The following is a 22,856-nucleotide window of genomic DNA, read 5'->3' on the forward strand; positions in this document are numbered from 1 at the left end:
GAGTTGGTATTTCCAATGAGCTAACAAGGAATTGATATTCCCATTTAACTGATTATTCCCATTTAAGTGAGAATGAAAATAATTAAATAAAATTTGGATATACCATTCTTAAAGACATTCCCACTTAATTATGTAATCGCACCCAAACTCGAGAATATGAATGAGCATTCAATTCTCACATTAATTCCATTCTATTCGTAGCTTCATTCCATTCTCATTTGACCCCGTTCCTGCATACCAAACGAACTCGGACTTTGGCTTTAGGGTTCTGTTGCCTTGCCAAAGTTTTTCCTTTTTGTCCAAAAAAAAAAAGAAGGAAAAGAGAATATGTTCTCGTTCCACACACATCTTTATTCGGCGTACGACTCACACAAGCACCTACAAACAGTAACTGTTAATAGGACTTTTAGGTTTTCTTCCTAAAATGATATATCTGCTGATTTTCTACTCCCAGCTTTTGAAAATTGCTGCTCATTCGTGACCGGAAGAAATGGCCCCAGTTGAACTCATTGTATTTAGCAGGATTATCCTCACTCACAAGCTCCTCTACAGGCCTGATCACTGTGTAGTGCGCAGGATATAAGAAGAACGGGATCGAAAACCTCTCCTTCTCTGAGTTCACTGATACCCTGTGCTCCGTGCTCTCGTACTTGTCGTTGCTCCAAACCTGCATGAATTGAGTTCGATCAGAAATACCAAGTGTTTAAGGTTAAATTGGTTTTTTTTTGGGGTGATTACGGAAAACCTCTCTAAGATTTACAGATTTCAAGAAAATCCTTTGAAAGTCTCAACAAGGCTTAATTTCGGATGGACCCCATATACTGTTGCCAAATTTAACTTCTACCCCAGTAGTTCTATTGTCACAGATAGACCTCCTGAGAAGGGGAAAAAAAATTGTTCACTCATCTATAGGGGTCTATCTGGCAACAATAGAACTATATGGTTAGTAAGCTCAATTTGGTGATAGTAACCCGTAATTACCTGTGACCATATGCGTTCTTATATAAATCTTTATTTGATTACTAATCAAAATTGACATTTTATCATGTGATAATTATTAAATTAGAAACTGAAAATAAAGGGACCGGAACTGGTGTTGTTTTTGGAACACTGTTTGCAAATAACCCCCTCATCTGTACCTTCCTTCTGTTAGAATTGGGGGTGGAAACAAACCTCCGACGACGGAGGAGCTCCGATGAGCTCCGACGAGCTCGAGAATGGCGGAGATGACGCAAGCGAAGTCGACGAACGTAACCACCCCGAACTCTGCGTGCGAACTCGACCTCGGCGTTTTTTGGGCGATGCCGACCTCTGCGTTCGTTCAACCTCTGCGTTCGAACCCCCCCTCTCAACTCTGCGTTCGGCTCGAAGTTGGCGTCGAAGCGGTCGCTGGCGACAGGCTGTCGCCAGCCCATCCCCTCTCCCTATAAAACCCCCTCCCCAGGCTAGGGTTTTGAAGATGCTGAGCCTTCCCCCTCTGCTGCGATTTTGTGATTTATCCCAGCTTCAACAGTGTTTGAGGGGATTAAAGAAGAGAGAGAAATAGAGAATTAAAGAGGGTTTTAATTGTGGGGTATTTATTCTCAAGTGGGAATTGAAAGGGTTCATACCCTGTTATTATTAACACTGTAGCTACAGTGTTTATTTGAGAAATCCCAGTTTTGAGATTTGCTCTTCATTTGTAATTTCTTGTTTGATTAATAAGAAATTTACTGTGTGGCTCCCGAGGACGTAGGCAGTTGCCGAACCTCGTTAAAACTTGGTGCACTTTTTCTATACTGCGTTTCTGTTGCATTAGGGGTTTCAGCGTTAAATTCCCAACAACTGGTATCAGAGCGTGAAACGATCTAGAGGAAGTCAGATTCAAGTGGGAGCCATGGCCGCAGATGAAGGGAAAATAAGACTTGAGAAATTTGATGGATCAGATTTTGGATTCTGGAAAATGCAGATAGAGGATTATCTGTATCAGAAAAATCTGTATCAACCACTATCGGGGAAGAAGCCAGATTCTATGAAGGAAGAAGAGTGGAACCTTCTAGATAGACAAGCCCTCGGAGTTATCAGATTGACGTTGACTCGCAATGTTGCGTTCAACATAGCGAAGGGGAAGACCACGGCGGGTCTTATGGCAGCACTCTCAAATATGTATGAGAAGCCATCAGCCGCGAACAAAGTTCATTTGATGCGACGGTTATTCAATCTGAAAATGGCGGAAGGCGCGTCAGTAGCACAACACCTCAATGAACTTAATACGGTTACAACCCAATTGAGTTCTGTTGAGATTGAGTTTGATGATGAAGTCCGGACGTTAATACTTTTGTCTTCCCTACCAGAGAGTTGGAACGCTACAGTCACGGCAGTGAGTAGCTCATCGGGAAAGAAAAAGTTGAAGTTCGACGACGTTCGTGATTTGGTTCTCAGTGAGGAGATCCGACGGAGAGAAACGGGTGAAGCTACAACCTCTTCAGTATTGCATACAGAGTCAAGAGGTAGAAGTTCAACCGATACAGAGTCAAGAGGTAGAAATTCAACCAGAGGAAACGGACGAGGAAAATCAAACTACAGAGGTAGATCAAAGGACAGGAGGTCCAAATCAAGGAATCCAAGCAACAGCTCGAAGGCTATCGAGTGTTGGAATTGTGGAAAGACCGGGCATTACAAGAATCAGTGCAAGAGTGCACAGAAGGAGAAGGAGGCGAAGGCAGAGGTGAATGTCACCTCCACTTCAGGAGGAGACGACGCATTGATATGCTCTTTGGAGAGCAAGGAGGAATCTTGGGTGTTAGATTCAGGAGCGTCGTTCCACGCTACTTCTCAGAAAGAATTCTTCGAGAAGTATACCCCCGGAAAACTTGGATACGTATATCTTGGTGATGATCAACCGTGTGCTATTGTGGGCAAAGGCGTGGTGAAAATTAAGTTGAACGGGTCAGTATGGGAGCTGAAGGATGTCAGGCATATTCCCGACCTGAGAAAGAATTTAATATCCGTAGGCCAGTTGGCTGGCGAAGGTTATACCACGACCTTCCATGGAGATGATTGGAAGATCTCAAAGGGCGCAATGACGATTGCCCGAGGCAAGAAGACTGGTACCCTGTATATGACAGCAGGTGCACGTTGTTTGATCTCAGTTGCAGCAGGCAATGAGACTTCAAAGCTGTGGCACCAGAGACTCGGTCATATGAGTGAAAAGGGGATGAAGATTATGCACACAAAGGGAAAACTCCCAGGACTGCAGTCAGTGGAGATGGATATGTGTGAAGAATGTATACTTGGAAAGCAGAAGAGAGTCAGCTTTCAGACAAGTGGCAGAACCCCCAGGAAGCAGAAGCTAGAGCTCGTTCACTCAGATGTGTGGGGACCAACAACCACCGCGTCCATTGGTGGAAAACACTACTTCGTGACTTTTATCGATGATCACTCTCGGAAAGTGTGGGTCTACTTTCTGAAGCATAAGTCAGAAGTATTTGAGGCTTTCAGGAGATGGAAAGCTATGGTCGAGAATGAGACCGGTCTGAGAATAAAGAAGCTCAGGACCGACAATGGCGGTGAGTATGAAGACACCGGATTCAAGAAGTTCTGCTATGAGCACGGGATCAGAATGGAGAGAACCGTGCCCGGCACGCCTCAGCAAAATGGTGTAGCTGAGCGGATGAACCGAACGTTGACAGAGAGAGCCAGAAGCATTCGAGTACAATCAGGCCTACCGAAGCAGTTCTGGGCAGAAGCGGTCAACACAGCAGCTTACTTGATCAACCGAGGTCCATCGGTTCCATTGGAGCACAGAATACCAGAGGAGGTATGGTGCGGAAAGGAGGTAAAACTCTCACATCTTAAAGTTTTCGGTTGTGTAGCTTACGTGCATATTAGTGATCAAGGCAGGAATAAGCTTGATCCCAAGTCAAAGAAATGCACTTTCATCGGCTATGGTGAAGATGAGTTCGGCTACCGCATTTGGGACAACGAAAACAAGAAGGTGATCCGGAGCAGAGATGTGATATTCAACGAGAAGGTGATGTACAAGGACATGCACAAGACTGACGACTCAGAGAGCGAGTCCACATTTATAGATGCAGATGATGTCCCGAGTAACCTCTCGGAAGAACCCAATGCAGAGGGTCCTCAGCAAGAAGAGCCTGTTGGACAAGATGGTGCGCAGGAGCCCGACGCACCAGCTCCGATATTAAGAAGATCTTCTCGTCCTCCTGTACCCAACAGGAGATACATGAACTATCTGTTGTTGACAGATGGTGGGGAGCCTGAAAGCTTTGATGAAGCTTGTCAGTGTGGAGATGCGAGCAAGTGGGAGCTTGCAATGAAAGATGAGATGAAGTCTCTCATATCAAACCAGACGTGGGAACTAGCTGAGTTGCCCACGGGTAAGAAGGCACTCCACAACAAATGGGTGTACCGGGTGAAAGAGGAGCAGGATGGTTCCAGGAGATATAAAGCCCGATTGGTTGTCAAAGGTTTCCAGCAGAAGGAAGGAATTGACTACACCGATATTTTCGCTCCCGTGGTGAAGCTAAATACTATCAGGACCGTGATGAGTATTGTAGCAATTGAAGATCTTCATCTCGAGCAGTTAGACGTGAAGACGGCGTTTCTTCACGGAGATCTAGAAGAGGAGATATACATGCACCAGCCAGAAGGTTTCTCAGAAGAAAAGAAGAAGAACCTGGTGTGCAGACTCAAGAAGAGCTTGTATGGCCTGAAACAAGCCCCAAGGCAGTGGTACAGAAAGTTTGACGGCTTTATGCACAAGGAAGGTTTCCAGAAGTGCAACGCCGACCACTGTTGCTACTTCAAAAGATATCAGTCCAGCTATATCATCCTACTGCTGTATGTTGATGATATGTTGGTTGCAGGAGCAGATATGAAAGATATCAAGAGTTTGAAGCAGCAGCTGTCAAAGGAGTTTGACATGAAGGACTTGGGTCCAGCGAAGAAGATCCTTGGAATGCAAATCACGAGAGATAAGAAGAGAGGTCTCTTGCAGTTATCTCAGACGGAGTACATCAACCGTGTTTTGCAGAGATTCAACATGGGCGATGCCAAGCCTGTGAGCACACCCTTGGCCAGCCATTTTCGTTTATCGAAGGATCAGTCTCCTCAGTCAGAAGAAGAGAAAGAGAGTATGGCTCAGGTACCTTACGCCTCAGCTATCGGAAGTTTGATGTACGCAATGGTCTGTACGAGACCAGATATTGGCCATGCAGTGGGAGTGGTCAGCCGGTTTATGTCGAATCCAGGAAAAGCTCATTGGGAAGCGGTCAAGTGGATTCTGAGATATCTACGAGGCACCACACAGAAGTGTTTGCACTTTGGTAAGGGAGAGGTAGAAGTGCAAGGGTACGTAGATGCAGACTTTGGAGGTGAAGTTGATCACCGAAGAAGCACCACCGGCTATGTATTCACCGTCGGAAGTACAGCTGTTAGTTGGATGTCACAGGTACAGAAGATCGTTACCCTATCCACTACAGAAGCTGAGTATGTTGCAGTAACTGAAGCCAGTAAAGAGATGATATGGCTTCAGGGTTTGTTGACAGAGCTGGGATTCAAACAGGAGAAGAATGTTTTGCACAGTGATAGTCAGAGTGCGATACACTTGGCGAAGAATTCAGCATTTCATTCTAGAACGAAGCATATTGCGCTTCGGTACCACTTCATCAGATCCCTGTTGGAAGATGACGTGTTGAAACTGGAAAAGATTCCAGGAAGTAAGAATCCAGCAGACATGTTAACAAAGACGGTGACAGTTCAGAAAATGGAGTTGTGCGCAACTTCAGTTGGCCTTCATGCATAGATGATGAGGGCGGAGCCACACATGAGAGGAGCTTGATGAGATAGCCTGTTGACGTCGGTTTGGTCTCCAAGTGGGAGATTGTTAGAATTGGGGGTGGAAACAAACCTCCGACGGCGGAGGAGCTCCGATGAGCTCCGACGAGCTCGAGAATGGCGGAGATGACGCAAGCGAAGTCGACGAACGCAACCACCCCGAACTCTGCGTGCGAACTTGACCTCGGCGTTTTTTGGGCGATGCCGGCCTCTGCGTTCGTTCAACCTCTGCATTCGAACCCCCCTCTCAACTCTGCGTTCGGCTCGAAGTTGGCGTCGAAGCGGTCGCTGGCGACAGGCTGTTGCCAGCCCATCCTCTCTCCCTATATAAACCCTCTCGCCTAGGGTTTCGTTGCTGCCGAAGTCTCCCCCCCTCCTCCGACTTTTCTCTCTGGCGGCTGCCCTAAATCGCTGGTGTGATTTTGTGATTTATCCCAGCTTCAACAGTGTTTGAGGGGATTAAAGAAGAGAGAGAAATAGAGAATTAAAGAGGGTTTTAATTGTGGGGTATTTATTCTCAAGTGGGAATTGAAAGGGTTCATACCCTGTTATTATTAACACTGTAGCTACAGTGTTTATTTGAGAAATCTCAGTTTTGAGATTTGCTCTTCATTTGTAATTTCTTGTTTGATTAATAAGAAATTTACTGTGTGGCTCCTGAGGACGTAGGCAGTTGCCGAACCTCGTTAAAACTTGGTGCACTTTTTCTATACTGCGTTTCTGTTGCATTAGGGGTTTCAGCGTTAAATTCCCAACACCTTCAACGACGCTCGTCTTGTTTACACTCCTCCATCAGGACTTACTACCCCTCAATTTGTCCTTCTCAAAATGTCAACACCCTGAGCGACAAGTGCTAATAATTAATTAAATAAGTTGATGCCTATTAATAATTATGATTGCTACGGACCCATGGGAAATCTTCTGTAAATTGTTATCCTACTTTACCTGGATGAGATCCCCTATGTTGATGATGTACGAGTTAGGAACGGGCTTGACGCGGACCCACTGGCCATCGTACTTCCTCTTGACATCGAGGCCACCAACGTCGTCCTGCGCCAAGACCGTGAGAGCTCCTTGGTCCTTGTGCGGTCCCACGCCGAGGGCAAGGTCAGGGGACGGGCACGGAGGGTAATGGTTGAGGCGGATTCTGCTGATGGAGTCCTCGAAGTAGCCGTTCAGTCGCTTGGCGGGTGCGTTCAAGGTCATCGCGATGAGCTCGAGCAGTCTGAATGATAGGCCTTCGACGGCTTTTGCATAGTCCATGCATGCATCTCTGCAGAAGTGATAGTATCGACCAACAATTGAGCTAAAATGAGAGATGGTTGAAATAAGAATTTCAATTCACAAGAGCTGTTAAATTTTCAGACGAATTGGTGAAACATGCATTTTGGATGCGAAAAAGAGTTCAAAAGTTGGAAAACATGTTTCTTGGCACAAACTTGCGGAGGGTTTTATCAGTCTATATAAAGTGAGCCAAACCGAAATAAGAATAAATCTGTCCCTCATGTAACCGATAACCGATCATCTAAAGTTTGAAAAGTATTTTCTACCATGAGAAACTAAAATGGTGATTAGATAAAAGAATTTACATATTCTTTCGTACTATCAAGAGCTAAAAATTAAAGTCAGCAGAGAATTAGCGTTGGGTTTGAAAGAGCCATCAACAAGATGAACTAATCTACTTGGACCCAAATGGCCGTTAATATTTGAACTTAGGTTGTTTTGATAACTATCTTAAATTGAATTCTCTTAACCATTACATCAAAACTCTAAAGTTATGACGATGATTAATGTTTATATATTTTTTTATATTTTAACAAGTTTAACTCAATGGAGTAGAATTGAAGGATAAATTAACAAAATATGTAGATTCGAAGAGTTAATTTGCGAACATTCGTTGACCGCAAGCAATTACCTCATACCCTCTGGATTCTCCGGCCACTGGTTCCTAATCTGCTGCACCGCCGTCTCCCCACTTTCACTCGACGTCGGAACAGTCATAGGATCATTCACACAAAAATCGAACACCTCCTTCCAATCCCTAACGTTCTTCGTATTCTCCGTATCGTAATACCCAAGAAATCTCTCCTCATTCCTCCTCACTCTGCTCTTCTCCTCCGTCGACAGAGCGAAGAACTCCTTTGCTGCCGACTGAACTCTCTGGAGGAGTTCTGCCGGTACGCCATGGTTGATGGCCTGGAAGAACCCAACATTACTGCAAGCTGCCTCGATTTCTGAAATCAGGGGTGTTAAGTTAACGGGGGTTGTGAATAATGGAGAGAGGTCGATGAGAGGGATTGATTCGGCCTCGGAAATGTTTGGGTTCGGTCGACTGTCGGGGTTCTGGATGAAAGATGTATCAAATTCTGGATTCATTTCCCCTCTTTTCCTCACTCTGATCTGTTTCTCGCCGGATATTGTTTTGTTCGTAATAAGTGGGGAATTACAGCACAGTGTATGTGGGCGTGTTTTTTTTTAATTTTTTTTATCGTAGTTTCGATTTTGCCGGCGACAAATGCAGGGAGAAGGACAATTAAGAATAATAATAAAAAAAAAGAATCCTAGGGTGCCGACTTTGCGGAATCGCGCGGGAAGCTGATGCTGACGTTCAAAACGAAGAGACTTTATCACTTCACCACTTTGTTAATTATTCGTATTTTATCTAATCACTCCCTCGATTAAACTATTTGGACGGGGTTGTGGTTTGTGAGTCAGCTTATTGTATCCAGAGTCGAAGCTAAGGATTTCAAACAAAAAGAGGGGAAAATATAAATAAAATAACAAACAAACTAACAAACAGGATGAGATGCGGTTGAGAACGATGGCTGGAGGTTGAAGGAACATAGGCAGATGATGTTGGGCTCTGATACCACTTGTTGTGCGTGACGGCCAAACGTAGGGGTGCCGAGAACAAACACAAATGCCGAGAGAGAAAGACACACATGACCAAAATAACAGCACGAACGTAAACAAACGAATTTTACGTGGTTTGGCAAGTTGGCTACGTCCACGGGGCAAGAAGAGGATGTGTTTTTACTAATAGAGAAGAAGAGTACAAACTGAGATTATAAAATCATTCAAACTCACCAATTAATCTCACAAACAAAGCTCTCAATCTCTCAAACAAAATCCTAACCAATAGCTTAGAAAAAACTCTCTTTTCTGTGCTCAAAACATACCATTGACTGCTCCAAAGAAACCCTAAAACATGGTTGCTATTTATATCAAACAGCAATCCCAAAACAGAACAGGACACCGCAATCAGGCCCAAACCAGACTGGCGGTCGACCGTCGAAATCGTCGCGGTCGACCGATCAGAAAGACAGAAACAAAAAAATGCATTACAGGGTCCGCGGTTGATCGTACTTGACGCCGCGGTCGACCGACTAGAGCTCCAGAAAACCACCTTGTAGCAAGCATGTTTCCGGTCGACCGCCCCAAAGCTCGCGGTCGACCGACAAGCACCCAAAGCTCTGCCTGTTCCAAAAATCCTGTTCTTCTCCAATGTTTTCGTCGTTTCTACAATTTTCCACCTCGGCGAAGTTTTTCCAAAACTGAGCCGACACAAATATCAACCAAACGTCTCACTTGTTGCGTCCAGTACGAAGTGGAATCAATCCACGACAACAGACTCAATCCACAACAAGTCGAGAACCCAAACGAGAATGCAAACAAACTCCAAATATCGATATCAACTCACCAAACTGGCTGCATCATAAAATAACTGCCTACGTATCATATTGTCCAAAGAATCAAGCCTTCATGTAGTTCACCAAATAGCCTACAAAGGCCCTCAATCAACGAGAAGAGTTTTTAACCATTCTCCAACATCACCAACAAATCTGCAACTGATAACTCTCCCACTGGCCTCAAAGTGAAACGAACTAAACACATCCACCTGAGGTGAACCAACGGCCATAGCCAAATCCGAACTGTGTCCATCAGCTGCACTCGAATCAACAAACTCATCATCTGTATCAACACCAACATGATTCCTAATCTGTGTCACCTCAGCTAGAATTCTAAATGATACAAAATGATCTGGAGTACGTGGAGTAATCTCCACCCAACGTAGAGTAGCATCACTCTCCACCCGCTGTGATATCCCAATGATTTGTCCAACACTCTCCACCTGCTGAGAGTCAAAAGTAACATACCTGTTTAGAACAATATCAGAGTCAAATACCTGATAACTAAACATGACTCTGAATCCCAAATATGCACTTGGATCAAATCTTACATCCTGGGTGTGATAATATGCTGAGCATCCAAATATCCGAAGCAACCCAAAATCTGAAATAGCTCCACCAGATTCAAGTACACTAATCGCAATAGTCAACAACCTATGAATAAGATGGCTCTAATATGTCGAAGCCTCAACACCAGAACTACTCTGCAAACCAATGTTCGACATCAAACACCGATTCTCCTCCAGCAAGGAACGACTCATCAAATCTGGTACCTCATCTCATCGCCCCAATGTTTCCTCTCCAATGAAGTGTCTTAAACTGCCGTGAGCTCGACACAAATATAGAAAAAACCCCTACCAAAATCAGAACGACGTATTACCCTTATGCTAATACACTTCTTCTACCTGTTGTTGACTACTAGGACTTCACTCCAATGAGACTTGGTTGCAACCCACAAATACCTAGAACAGTTTCCAACACAAGAAATCATATACTTATTACCTCCCAATGATGCCTCTTTGGAAGGCCCCCAAATGCCTACGTGAACACCACCTAGAAGAGCCTTTGCTTGATGAATAGAAGTGTCAAACTCCATCTCGGTCTTCTTGCTCACACCAACATGTTCACATGACTTCAATCTACAGGTCACGATACCTCTCACCAATCCATTCATGGAATCAACACTCGAATATCCTAGCCTCAAACGCCACAGTCTAGCCAAATCAATAGAAGTCGTCAGCTCTCCACCTGTCACTGTGCTTCCAATCAAATAATACAAATTATTCTTCCTGATGCCCTTCATCACAATCATGGACCCAATGTAACCTTCAAAGATGCATCATCTAAAAGTCACCCGATAGTCTGCTGCCTTCAAAACTCCAAATAAAATGATATTCTTCTTCAACTGCGGAATGAACCTCACTTCCTTCAACTCCCAAATCACTCTGTTACATATCCTAATCCGAACAGTACCAATACCACCAATAGGGCATTCATGATTATTACCTATGAGCACGACATCCCCTCTTTCCAATACCTCAAAGCTAGAGAACCAATCCCTCCTAGGGCAAATGTGGTATGAAGCACCCGAATCCAACATCCACTCCGTAGAATCAGCAACACAAACTGATGGTAGTATATGGTACGAATAGTCTGAAGAATCTAAATTTGAATCGTCGCCACTAGCCTTAACAACATTCACATCCGAAGCTTGTATAGCTTTCCCCTTATTCTTCCCGACTCGATCTTTTAACTTTGGACATTCAGACTTCCAATATCCATATTCTTTACAAAAGGCACATTGATTCCTACCAACTGAAGGATGTGCTCCTCTAGGCTGTGACTTCCTACTTTGGTTTGGACTCTTTCCTCTTGCGACCAATGCCCCCTCTACAGTATCAATCAAAGTCTCCTTATCCTTCTTCCGAAGCTGATAATTCACAAATGTAGCGATGACCTCACTATATGAAAGAGATACTTTCCTATTAATAAGAGTAAAAACAAATGTCTCATATTCCTCGTTAGGCAATGAACTCAACAACAATAACACCTTGTCATCATCTTCAATCATATCATCCACATTTGCCAAATCCGCAAGAAGCTTCATGTAGTGGTTCATGTGATCACCAATGGAGGTCCATTTCTTCAATTGGAAGCGGTAAAACCTCCTCTTCAAATACAAACGGTTTTCCACACTCTTTGTCAAATACTTGCTCTTTAGAATCTTCCAAATCTTCTATGCCGAAGTCTCATTGATCATTTCATATTTTAAATCTTGTGTTAGACAAGACCTAATCACACCTCATGCTATTTGATTCATCTTCTTCCAAACCCTTTCCTCAAAGTCGTTCGGCTTACTGTCCAACTCCAACGTGTCTTCCAAATTTTGCACGTTGAGTGCATCCAAGACTTCACATCTCCAAAGACCAAACTTGTTAGTGCCGTTAAATTTCTCCACATCTATCTTCATAGAGTGAATACTCAAACTTTGGACGGTCTTCACGCCAGAAGTATCCTCCATAACTCCTTTTTTCTCGGCCATCTTTCTCAAAGCACCAACAAACCAATGTGAAACAACTAAAGAATAGATCCAAACTGAAAAAGAGAGATTTTTACCTTCAACTGAAACCCTAACAAGAGCCTCCGAAAGATCTCACCCCCACACGACGGAAGACAAGATCTACAATAGTAAAAATCCCACATTTTGTCACCAATTGAAATCCTAGACGAGCTTCCAAAGTGATCTACTCCTCCAGCTAATTCCAAGCGTAGTCTGAAACTCTGATACCACTTGTTGTGCACGGCGGCCAAATGTAGGGTTGCCGAGAACAAACACAAATGCCGAGAGAGAAAGACACAAAAGGCCAAAATAATAGCACAAACACAAACAAATGAATTATACGTGGTTCGACAAGTTACCTATGTCCACAGAGCAAGAAGGGGATGTGTTTTCACTAATAGAGAAGAAGAGTACAATCTGAGATTGCAAAATAACTCAAACTCACTAATTAATCTCACAAACAAAGCTCTCAATCTCTCAAACAAAACCCTAACCAATAGCTCAGAAAAAACTCTCTTTTCTGTGCTCGAAACAAATCCTTGACTGCTCTAAAGAAATCCTAAAATGTGATTGCTATTTATATCAAACAACAATCCTAAACAGAACAGGAAACCGTAATCAGGCCCAAACCCGATTAACGGTCGACCATCGAAATTATCGCGGTCAACCGATCAGAAAAACAGAAATAAAAAAAATACATTACAGGGTTCGCGGTTAACCACACTTGACGCCGTGATCGACCGATCAGAGCTTCAGAAAACCACCCTATAGCGTGTACGTTTCCGGTCGACCGCCCAAAAGCTCGCGGTCGATCGGCAAGCACCCAAAACTCTGCCTGCTCTAAAAATTCTGTTCTTCTATAATGTTTTCGTCGTTTCTACAGAAGAGATCTTGCTGGTTCTGGAATTTGTCATTCTTTACAAATGAGGGCGGAGAGAATACTCAGGAGACACCTCGACTCACGATACGTGTTCAAGTCACGCGAGAGGAACGAGGGAGTTTTGAGAAAGTTTGGGTAATGTTACATTTTATTCCCCGTGCTTTATAAGATCATTATTAACTAATTACCCTCGTGATTGAATTTTTTTAAGTCTGTTGCATTTATACACCTTAAACCATATATTTGAAAAACTATGCACCAAATCTCAATATATGTAAAACTATCACAAATCATCAATTTTTTTTGGGAGAAAAAACCTCCGTGTGAACAAATTATTAACTTTGACGATTGGTTAATTTGCTCACATATCTCACGAGTTATGATTTGAACATGTGCCCACCAATAAGGAGAATACTTAGACTGACCATCCTAGCAACAGCCGATAAGTTTGATCGTAACAAGTGCTGTCATCTTCATGTTGGTTTTGGGAGTGTGAAGACCGAAACCTGAAACAAATCTGAGAGCCTGAAAAATCTTGGGTCGGTCGAGCGAAGCAGTAACCCCGATTGACCACGACGCCTACAGGAAACGAGGGTGAGAAGCTCGCTCTAGCCGGTCGACCGACACGAGGACTCCGGTCGACCAAAAACGTGCACGAGCAGACCTTGTAAAATTGACACTCTGGTTGGTTGACTGAAGCCCTTGGTCCGGTCGATCGAAGTCGGGATTTTCAGTTTCCTAATTGATTTGAGATTCTGTTTTGGGCTGGGTTTATATATATTCCCTAATACGTTTTCAGGGTTAACACGAAAAAAGAGGGTTTTGATGGATTCTTTCAGAGAGATCTCAGAGAGATAAAACCTATTTGTGGGCATTGTAATCTTCTTCAACTAATCAAAGAATTGTGTGGTATGGCTCCCGAGGACGTAGGTACGTTTGTCGAACCTTGTTAAATCCAGTGTGTTCCTTCTTGTTTATCTTTCCTATAATTTTTCTTTTATTTACAGTGATTTTCCTACTTGTTAAACTCTTAGCACAAGATCCGGAAGAGTACGTGTTTGATTGATTATTTCAAATCCCTAACAACTGGTATCAGAGCTTCGTTCAGAAGATTTGTGTGAGAGCTATGGAAGAGGAAAGCAAATCGAAGATTGAAAAGTTTGACAGGTCAAACTTTGCCTACTGGAAGTCACAGATGAAGGACTATCTGTACCAGAAAGATCTTTACCGTCCATTGATGGACAAGGCTATGGGAAAAAAGAAGGAGGAATCAGACAAGGACTGAGAAATATTAGATCAAAAGGCTCTAGGGAAGATCCGATTGTCACTCGCCAAATCAGTTATGCACAAAATATTGAAGGAGAAGACAACAGTGGGGCTTTGGAAGCGCTCATGAAGATGTATAAGCAACCGTCAGTCGCAAATAAGGTGCATCTCGTCAAGACGCTTCAACCTCAAGATGACAGAAGTATGCTCCTTCACGATGCACCTCAGCAAGTTCAACATGATTGTTGATCAACTTATCTCCGTGGACATCACGTTTAATGACGAAGTGTAGGCCCTATTGATTCTATCGCAGTTGTCAGATAGTTAGGCAGGTTACGTGACGGCAATTAGCAACTCGGTAGGAAAGGAGAAGTTGAAGCTGAGCGAGGTTGTTAGCATGATTCTATCCGAGGAGGTTAGAAGAAAATCGTCCGAATCAGAAGGTTTAAGTGTAGGCGTCAAAAATTGCCTATAGGTCCTCGAATACAACTCAGGACAAAGAGAAGGCGATGAACGTCATTATCCAAGTCGAAGAGGATTATCCGAGTCAAAGAGCATTATCTGACACTGACAAGCGCATGAAGCGAATCGGAAAAACGTTGATGACGTGGCGACGAACCACCAGAACGGCCAACGCCAAGTAGCCCACATGCTTGTCAGCCACCAGAATAGTAAACCAAGCGTCCCGTGCGCTCACCAACCACCTCCATGTGGCCCGTGCACTCGTCAGTTAACGCGCACACGTCAGTCAACTCATGTGCGTCGGTCGACGCGCACACGACGATCAGCTCGTGCGCGTCAATCAACTCAAAGTGACCGGAAGCGTACGTCAGTCAGCTCGCGCGTGTCAATCAACTCAAAACGTCCAAACGCGCCTAACGGTCTGCTTGCGCGCGTTAATCAGCTCGCGCGCATTGGTCAACACGCGCGCGTCAATAAGCTTGTGCGCGTCGGTCAACACGCGTACGTCACTCAGCTCGTGCACGTCAATCAGCTTGCGCGCGTCCGTCAACACTCGCACGTCAGTTAAGCGATCCGTACGAGGAAGCATACAAGTTAACGAAATGACAAAGTACGCATAAACGATGCATGCAAGTCAACAAGATGATCAAATATGCAAAGCGGTGGAAAATACAAGTCCTGGAAAAGTTAAAAAATACCAAACAGTTCAGCAAAAAAGCCAAACTTCCCGTGCCCGTCCGACCAGCAGGGTGTTTCACGCTGTTTCGACCCTCGGACGTGTTTTCGATGGTTTTGAGCGGTTTTCTTGGGATTTATCTGTTCCAAGGGTTCCGAACTGACTTAATATCATCCACAAATATGGTTAGGCCGTTATTAACTGAAGATATGGTCATATCCATCATTCTTATCTGAAAACCCCCTAACCGAAGCCTATAAATACAGGCCTAGGGGTTCATTTCACGGGGGTGGGGGGGGGGATTATTATCAAGAGGACGAGGTGCTGTCGGATTGAGGAGTCAAAGGAGCACGAATTTCAGAGGAGGCTAACTGATCTCGGCGAAGTTTTTCAGCATAAAGAGGGAGAGTTCGAGAGATCTGAAGCCCCGTTTGTCCGTTTCTCGAGATTAGGCTTGGTCTTAATCTCGAGAAAAGCTACTAATTTCGTTTGGTTGATTTTAGAGCTTCAAATGAATACTTCTTTGGTGAAGTAGGAGCTCTGTTAATTTTCTGTCAACCGGATCTGATCCGTAGGTGGTCCACGGATATCGACGTCTCCGGCACAGGCAAAGATCCCACGCAAAGCAATAGGCGATAAACACCTGTTGCGTGTTGTTTGAAAAAGAGTTGTAATCTATTTTCATTGTATTGAAAGTCTTATAAAAAGGCTAGCTTTGTTTTGAATTTATTGTAACGCCCGAAGTTGTAATGAATTCAGCAATGAAAATAATTTTCTACCCAAACATTAAGTTCAACCCTATATATTGAGCAGAGAGGTCATAGCCAAAAGAAGGGTAACAAGAATAGCAATCAGTCGAAGTCGAAGAAGAAGAGGTCAAACTCGAAAGTTAGCCTATCAAAGGGAAGTGTTGAAACTGCGGTCATGAGGGCCATATGTCTTTAGTCTGTAAAGTACAAAAAAGAATATGAATGAGCAGGAGGCTCATATCATGCAAGATGCCTTAATCCTTGCTATGGACAGCGATTCTGATTCATGGGTAATTGATTCAAGAGCCTGATAATCATATTTTATTACAATTTTATACCCTCATTATCTATTTTATATGAATAAATATATCACTAATAATTATTTTTATCTTTTAATTGCAGGTTAATGAAGAATAAATCTCAAACTCTCATCTCTCAACAAAAACCCATTGATTAAATGAAGAAATGAAGCAAAGAAGCACATTGGAAAATCAATTTCCAAATTATCCAAAAGCCCAGAATGAAGTCGTGTAGCCTGTAGAAGCCGGAGAAAATCAAAAATCCAATATGAAAAGAAATCATATTCAAAATGGTTGGCCACAAAGAAACGACGATATCTCCTAATCCGGAAGGCGGAATTTAACATATAATATATAAAAATCGCCTATCTCGACGAGACGAAGCTATCCGTGAAATCAGAATTTAGAAATAATGAGTATCAATGTCGGCATCGATGTGGGCATCGATGCCTGCATCGATGCCAGACTTTAAATTTTTCTCTTCTTCTCTTTGTTGGATGATGAAGATGAAGATGAAGATGGAGATTAATTTGAAGGTTTTTTCTCTTTTATTTTTTTTTATTGCTTATTAGTTTAGATTTATTTCTATGCTTGTAGTTAGATTTTATTTTCTTGTTAAATAGCCAAGAGGCTAGAACCCTCTTGCCTTAGATTTATTTCATGCTTATAGATTAGATTTATTTCATGCTTATAGAGTAGATTTATTTTCTTGCATTTAATTCTTGTAATTTTATTTTGTAGTTTAGATTTTGCAATTTATTTTGTAGTTAGATTTTAATTTCTTATACTATTCACCTTGAGGCTAGAACCCTCTTGGGTTTAGTTTTTCTTTTTGTTTATTTTTATTTTGTTTGATTCGCCTTTAGGCTAGAACCCTCTAGGGAATCACCCTTTTCTAAGAAGTGGGTTCAATTTTAGATTATCCATATCTATAATTGAATCCACCATCTTTAATTTCTTGCATTTTCTTTTATTCTAGAATTTTGTTCTTCATATTTTTTATTTTGTTTCTTGATTTTATTCATTTTTTCCTTCTCACCTTATTGATCATACTCATTCTTTTTCAAATCCACTCTCACTTACACTTGCACCTATTTACACACCATTTTCACTATCTCAATCTCTTCACAATCACATTCACTCATCAATCTTATTTGTCACGCACACAATATAAGAACCAATTTTATATTTTCTCCTACAAAACACCTTCCTCGTGGGATCGATATCTTAAATACTATAACTTGATACGGTTGTGCACTTGCAACTTTTTTGGTACATATTTATGCTGCATCAAGTTTTTTGGCGCCGTTGCCGGGGAAGGTGCTAAGTAGGTTTTAATTATTTTGGTTCTTTAACTTGTGTGTTTCTTGTGAAATAACTACTTGAAGATTAAAGATCAAGAATTGGAGATTGAGGAATTGGAGATTCACTTGTGGTAAGTCTTCTTCTTTATATTTTTAATTCCACACCTTTAGTTAGTTTCTCATAATTAGTGACAATTAGGATCTAAAAAACGATTTTATTTCCGTTGACCATAATAAAATTCACCCTCCACTTTGACATTTATTAACAAGATAATAAATTCAAACAAATTCCCCCTTCTCATTTGTTTGATTATTAACCCTAATTAAAAAAAACATTTTCTCTTTTCCATCATTTTTAGTTGCTTTAAATTCATAGGGTTGCATTTCATATTGTTAGTAGGAATTCACCAAGTGATTTGAGCATCTTGATTTGGCACACACTTAAAATATTTTTAAGGGCAAAACCCCGTAATCAAGATAAGGTGAGGGATTTCATCACCATTTCCTTAGCCCAAAAATCACTAATTCCTCACTACACCACCCAAGCCTAATAAAAATCATTAGACGTTGGCCCTAAGGATTCGAGCTCAATAAGGAACAAAAAATCTTTAAGTGAACCAGTTTAAGTTTTCTTGGATTAGTTGGTGTCTAAGGCAAGGTTTAGGGGTTGCGTAAAGCGCTCCGTAAGGAAGCTCCGCAAGGAACGAGGTACTTAATTGATCTCTGATCACCCTCTAGTACTATCCTTACCTGGCTAACTACCCGGGTAAAACTTTTATCTTTTCACTTAAGGACTTTTTGGTTAGGAGCTAGTCTAGTTGAGTTAGGCTTAACCCTAGAGTTAGAGTGATTGAAAAGTGATTGATTTTGATTTGTTTTAGTTAGGATTTTCCATTTTCTTCTTAAAAAATAACTTTTATTTTTCCAAAAAAAAATTTTATAAAAAGAAATTGTTTTTGGTGCATGCAAAACGTGGATTAGGGACAATACACATCAACAAATTCATTTTGAACAAATGGATAATCCACAAGTTTTTCAAAATTTATGTTATCCCAATAAAATTGAAATTTCCAATGAAGTCCGGGAGTTTGTAGAGAGTCCATATCAGTATTCGGTAAATGATCCATTTTTTTCAACCTACAACCCAGGTTGGGCAAGTTACACAAACATTGCATGGAATCAGGGAAACCACTCCGAAACTCAAAACTTCACTCACTCCCTCTTTGAACCAACATTGTCCTAGGGGTAATACAGTTCCTTTCAATTCTCATCCACAATTTCAACAACCCAGTCTGTCACATCAAAATCAGTCTCCACATCATCAAGTTGTAACTCACACTCCTCTTGATACAAATCATGATGAACGTCTCAATATTTTGGAAAAAGGTTTTGAAATCATAATTAAGGCCTCCACACTAGCCACAAATATGTTAACTCAAACATCCTATACGATGAACTCCTTTATGCAATCAACCGAACTCATACTTAACTCTAACACTCAAGCCCTAGCTAGATTAGAAACCCATATTGATCAACTAGCTAGTGCCATAAGTGAAGAAGAGGAAGGAGAAATTTTGAGTCAACCCGTGGTCAATCCTAAGGACACTAAAATGAATGCACTACAGTCAGGAAAACAGGTCGATAATCAGGAAAGAACACCTTTAAGCCAAATTCTTGTCCCAATTCATTCTTCCCCTGATAATTCAATTCAGGAAAGACCGAGGGAAGAAGAAGAAGAGTCAGATCTAAGTTTTGAGGAAATTTTCGGTGAGGAGCTAAAAATATTAGGAGAAGCAGATCGGGTTTGTCAAAATAAAGAAACTGTGTTGGACAATTGCTGCTTTGAACTGAATTTTGAAAAACTCTTTCTTGATGAACTAAGATTTTTGGAAAATAAACAACAACCAAATTTTTACACATCAACCATGAATCTTGGGGTTGAGAAAATTGTTAAAGAAAAATTGGTTGTTAGAGAACAAACATTCACAAATCAAGAATCTAAGTCCAATATGCATGACACCAATAATACCTACCTTCCATTGCCACAAAAATCATTGAACACCCCGGAATGCTTAGAATTTCAGCACATTGTTGATTATATCATGTTGAATTTATTTAAAATCCGTGGGAGAATTTTCAGCAATAAGGTAGGATTCAATGTAGAACATGAACTCTTCATGTTGAATATTTCATTCTACATTGTTTATTTTGTTTATTTCAGAATAATAAAAAGAATTTATTCTTCTCTCATTTGAGAGTTTCTTGTTCAGTTAAAAAAAGAAAAAAAAGAATTTTTTTTTCTATCCTCCTCAGACCAAAGGTAATTACAGATTTTTATCAGCCGACCAAATGTAAGTGCTTCACTTCTTATCTGCTTTACTTTATGCATCATAGAGTTTGCATTGAGGACAATGCAAAATTTAGGTGTGGGGGTGAGAATTAGTTATTTTTTCTCTTTATTTTATATTTTTAGTTACATTTTTTTAGTTACATTTTTTCCCTTTTTCTTAAAAAAATTTATAAAAATATCGCCACTTGCCAAATTGATAGAGTTATGTAATAATTGATTTATTTGATAAATTTGAAATTTTCTAATCCCTAGTTGGTTATTTACTTAAGTTCACTTTTTATGATAACTCTAAATAAATTTCTTAAGAAATGATTTTCAAAGTAGTATACTTTACTTAAGCCTTAACTTGGACTTTTATTTAAAATAATGAAATTTTTGCATGCCTAACTTAGAGTTGAAAATAATTTTTCAAAATGTCTTGATTTACATATTTTTCAAATACATATACAAAAAAAAAATGCAAAAGAAGAGTGCGAAAAATGGGCACCAAAAAAAAAAAAAAAACTCTTTAATGCAGTGATCCTATCTTATTAAGCCTAACGCTGACGGAGTAATTAAAGCCAAGGAGTATTCCATACTTAATGACCTAAGCCCCAATTGGCTTGCGCATTCATTGCGCCCAAAACTTCAGTTAATGGTCACTTAGAAAGCCCGTTAAAGTTAGAAAAATACCAGGATGAAAGAGTTAAAAAAATAAAAAAATAAAAATAAAAGAAAATTTTAATAAATGTTTTATAGTTGTATATATGTCTTGGAAATTATTTGAAATCAAGCCAACTTGAAAAATATTAAAACAAAAGATTAGCATTGTTCTTTCAAACTCTGTTAAATTAAATTTCTAAGTTTGGACCTGGTTTTGTTATTTGCTACAATGAGAAGATTTTCTTAAAAAATATATCCTTAGAGTTATATATAAAAATGTGTTCTGAGTTGAGAACTGGCTCCAATTAATTATCTAAAAAAGTTATCCCAAGTGAATTTAGTTTATTTACTGACTTCTTTAAATTCTGGCAAGACTTGACGAAATTTGGGTATATTCCACTTGCAAACCTCACGAGACTACAACTCATCCACTAGGGTAACCTATGGTTTAAAGGCTTGTATGTATATGCTAAAAATACAACCGCGTTCTGCGAAGTGAGTAGGATTTTTCTTTTTATTTTATTTGCTAGCAAGGACTTAGCAAAAGTATTAGTGTGGGGTATCTGCATAATCATATCTTTTATGTACAATTTGTATTACCCTAAATTATCTATATTATATGAATAAATATGGATTCACTAATAATATTTTTATCTTTTAATGCCAGGTTAATGAAGAATAATCTCAAACTCTCATCTCTCAACAAAAACCCATTGCACTAAATGTAAAGAAATGAAGCAAAAGAAGCACAATTGGAAAAATCAATTTCCAAATTATCAAAAGCCCAGAATGAAGCTCGTGCTAGCCTGTAGAAGCCGGAGACAATCAAAAATCCAATATTGAAAAGAAATCATATTGCAAAATGTTGTGGCACAAAAGAAACGACGATATCTGCCTAATCCGGAAGGGCGCGAAAATTTAACATATAATATATGAAAATCGCTATCTCAGACGAAGACGAAGCTATCCGTGAAATCAGAATTTGAAAAATAGTGAGGCATCGATGTCGCATCGATGTGGGTGCATCGTGCTGGCATCGATACCTGCAGTCGATGCTTGCATCGATACCATATTACCTGTAGCGCAGCGTCAATGGGCTGATTTTGCTTGTCTTGGGGCTCAAGACAAATCCAATGGCTCATATTCATTGAAGATTACTATAAATAGGGGTAGAGAGTGAGGGGTTAGAGGTGTGAAAATTTTTGTAACTCCTTTTGGAGAGGAGGGCTACTCTTAATTGAGAAGGCCTTCCAAAATTGTAACTTTTTGTTGCAATTAATAATAATAATTTTTTCACCACTTTAAATTTTTCTCTTCTTCTCTTTGTTGGATGATGAAGATGAAGATGAAGATGGAGAATTATTTGAAGGTTTGCATTTCTTTTCTTTTTCTCTTTTATTGCTTATTAGTTTAGATTTATTTCTATGCTTGTAGTTAGATTTTATTTTCTTGTTAAATAGCCAAGAGGCTAGAACCCTCTTGCCTTAGATTTATTTCATGCTTATAGAGTAGATTTATTTTCTTGCATTTAATTCTTGCAATTTTATTTTGTAGTTTAGATTTTGCAATTTATTTTGTAGTTAGATTTTAATTTCTTATACTATTCACCTTGAGGCTAGAACCCTCTTGGGTTTAGTTTTTCTTTTGTTTATTTTTATTTTGTTTGATTCGCCTTTAGGCTAGAACCCTCTAGGGAATCACCTTTTTCTAAGAAGTGGATTTAATTGTAGATTACCCATATCTATAATTGAATCCACCATCTTTAATTTCTTGTATTTTATTTTATTCTAGAATTTTGTTCTTCATTCTTGATTTTTTATTTTGTTTCTTGATTTTATTTATTTTTTCCTTCTCACCTTATTGATCATACTCATTCTTTTTCAAATCCACTCTCACTTACACTTGCACCTATTTACACACCATTTTCACTATCTCAATCTCTTCACAATCACATTCACTCATCAATCTTATTTGTCACGCACACAACATAAGAACCGATTTTATATTTTCTCCTACAAAACACCTTCCTCGTGGGATCGATATCTTAAATACTATAACTTGACACGGTTGTGCACTTGCAACCTTTTTGGTACATGTTTATGCCGCATCAGAGCCTCTTTCCACGCCACTGCTAATAGGAA

General features: G+C 40.5%; 1 protein-coding gene across 1 annotated transcript; it reads right to left on the bottom strand.

Moving 5' to 3' along the window:
* Positions 335-8,271, bottom strand: LOC109849642 (protein DMR6-LIKE OXYGENASE 2-like). The gene is made up of 3 exons (XM_020419498.1): positions 7,754-8,271; positions 6,784-7,111; positions 335-667 (listed from the first exon to the last, which is right to left on the bottom strand). Exons 1-3 carry the CDS (start codon positions 8,212-8,214, stop codon positions 407-409), a joined length of 1,050 nt encoding a protein of 349 aa, XP_020275087.1. The 5' UTR covers positions 8,215-8,271; the 3' UTR covers positions 335-406.

Source organism: Asparagus officinalis, chromosome 7 (assembly GCF_001876935.1).
Source record: "Asparagus officinalis chromosome 7, Aspof.V1, whole genome shotgun sequence".
In the NCBI taxonomy this organism is placed as follows: Eukaryota; Viridiplantae; Streptophyta; class Magnoliopsida; order Asparagales; family Asparagaceae; genus Asparagus; species Asparagus officinalis.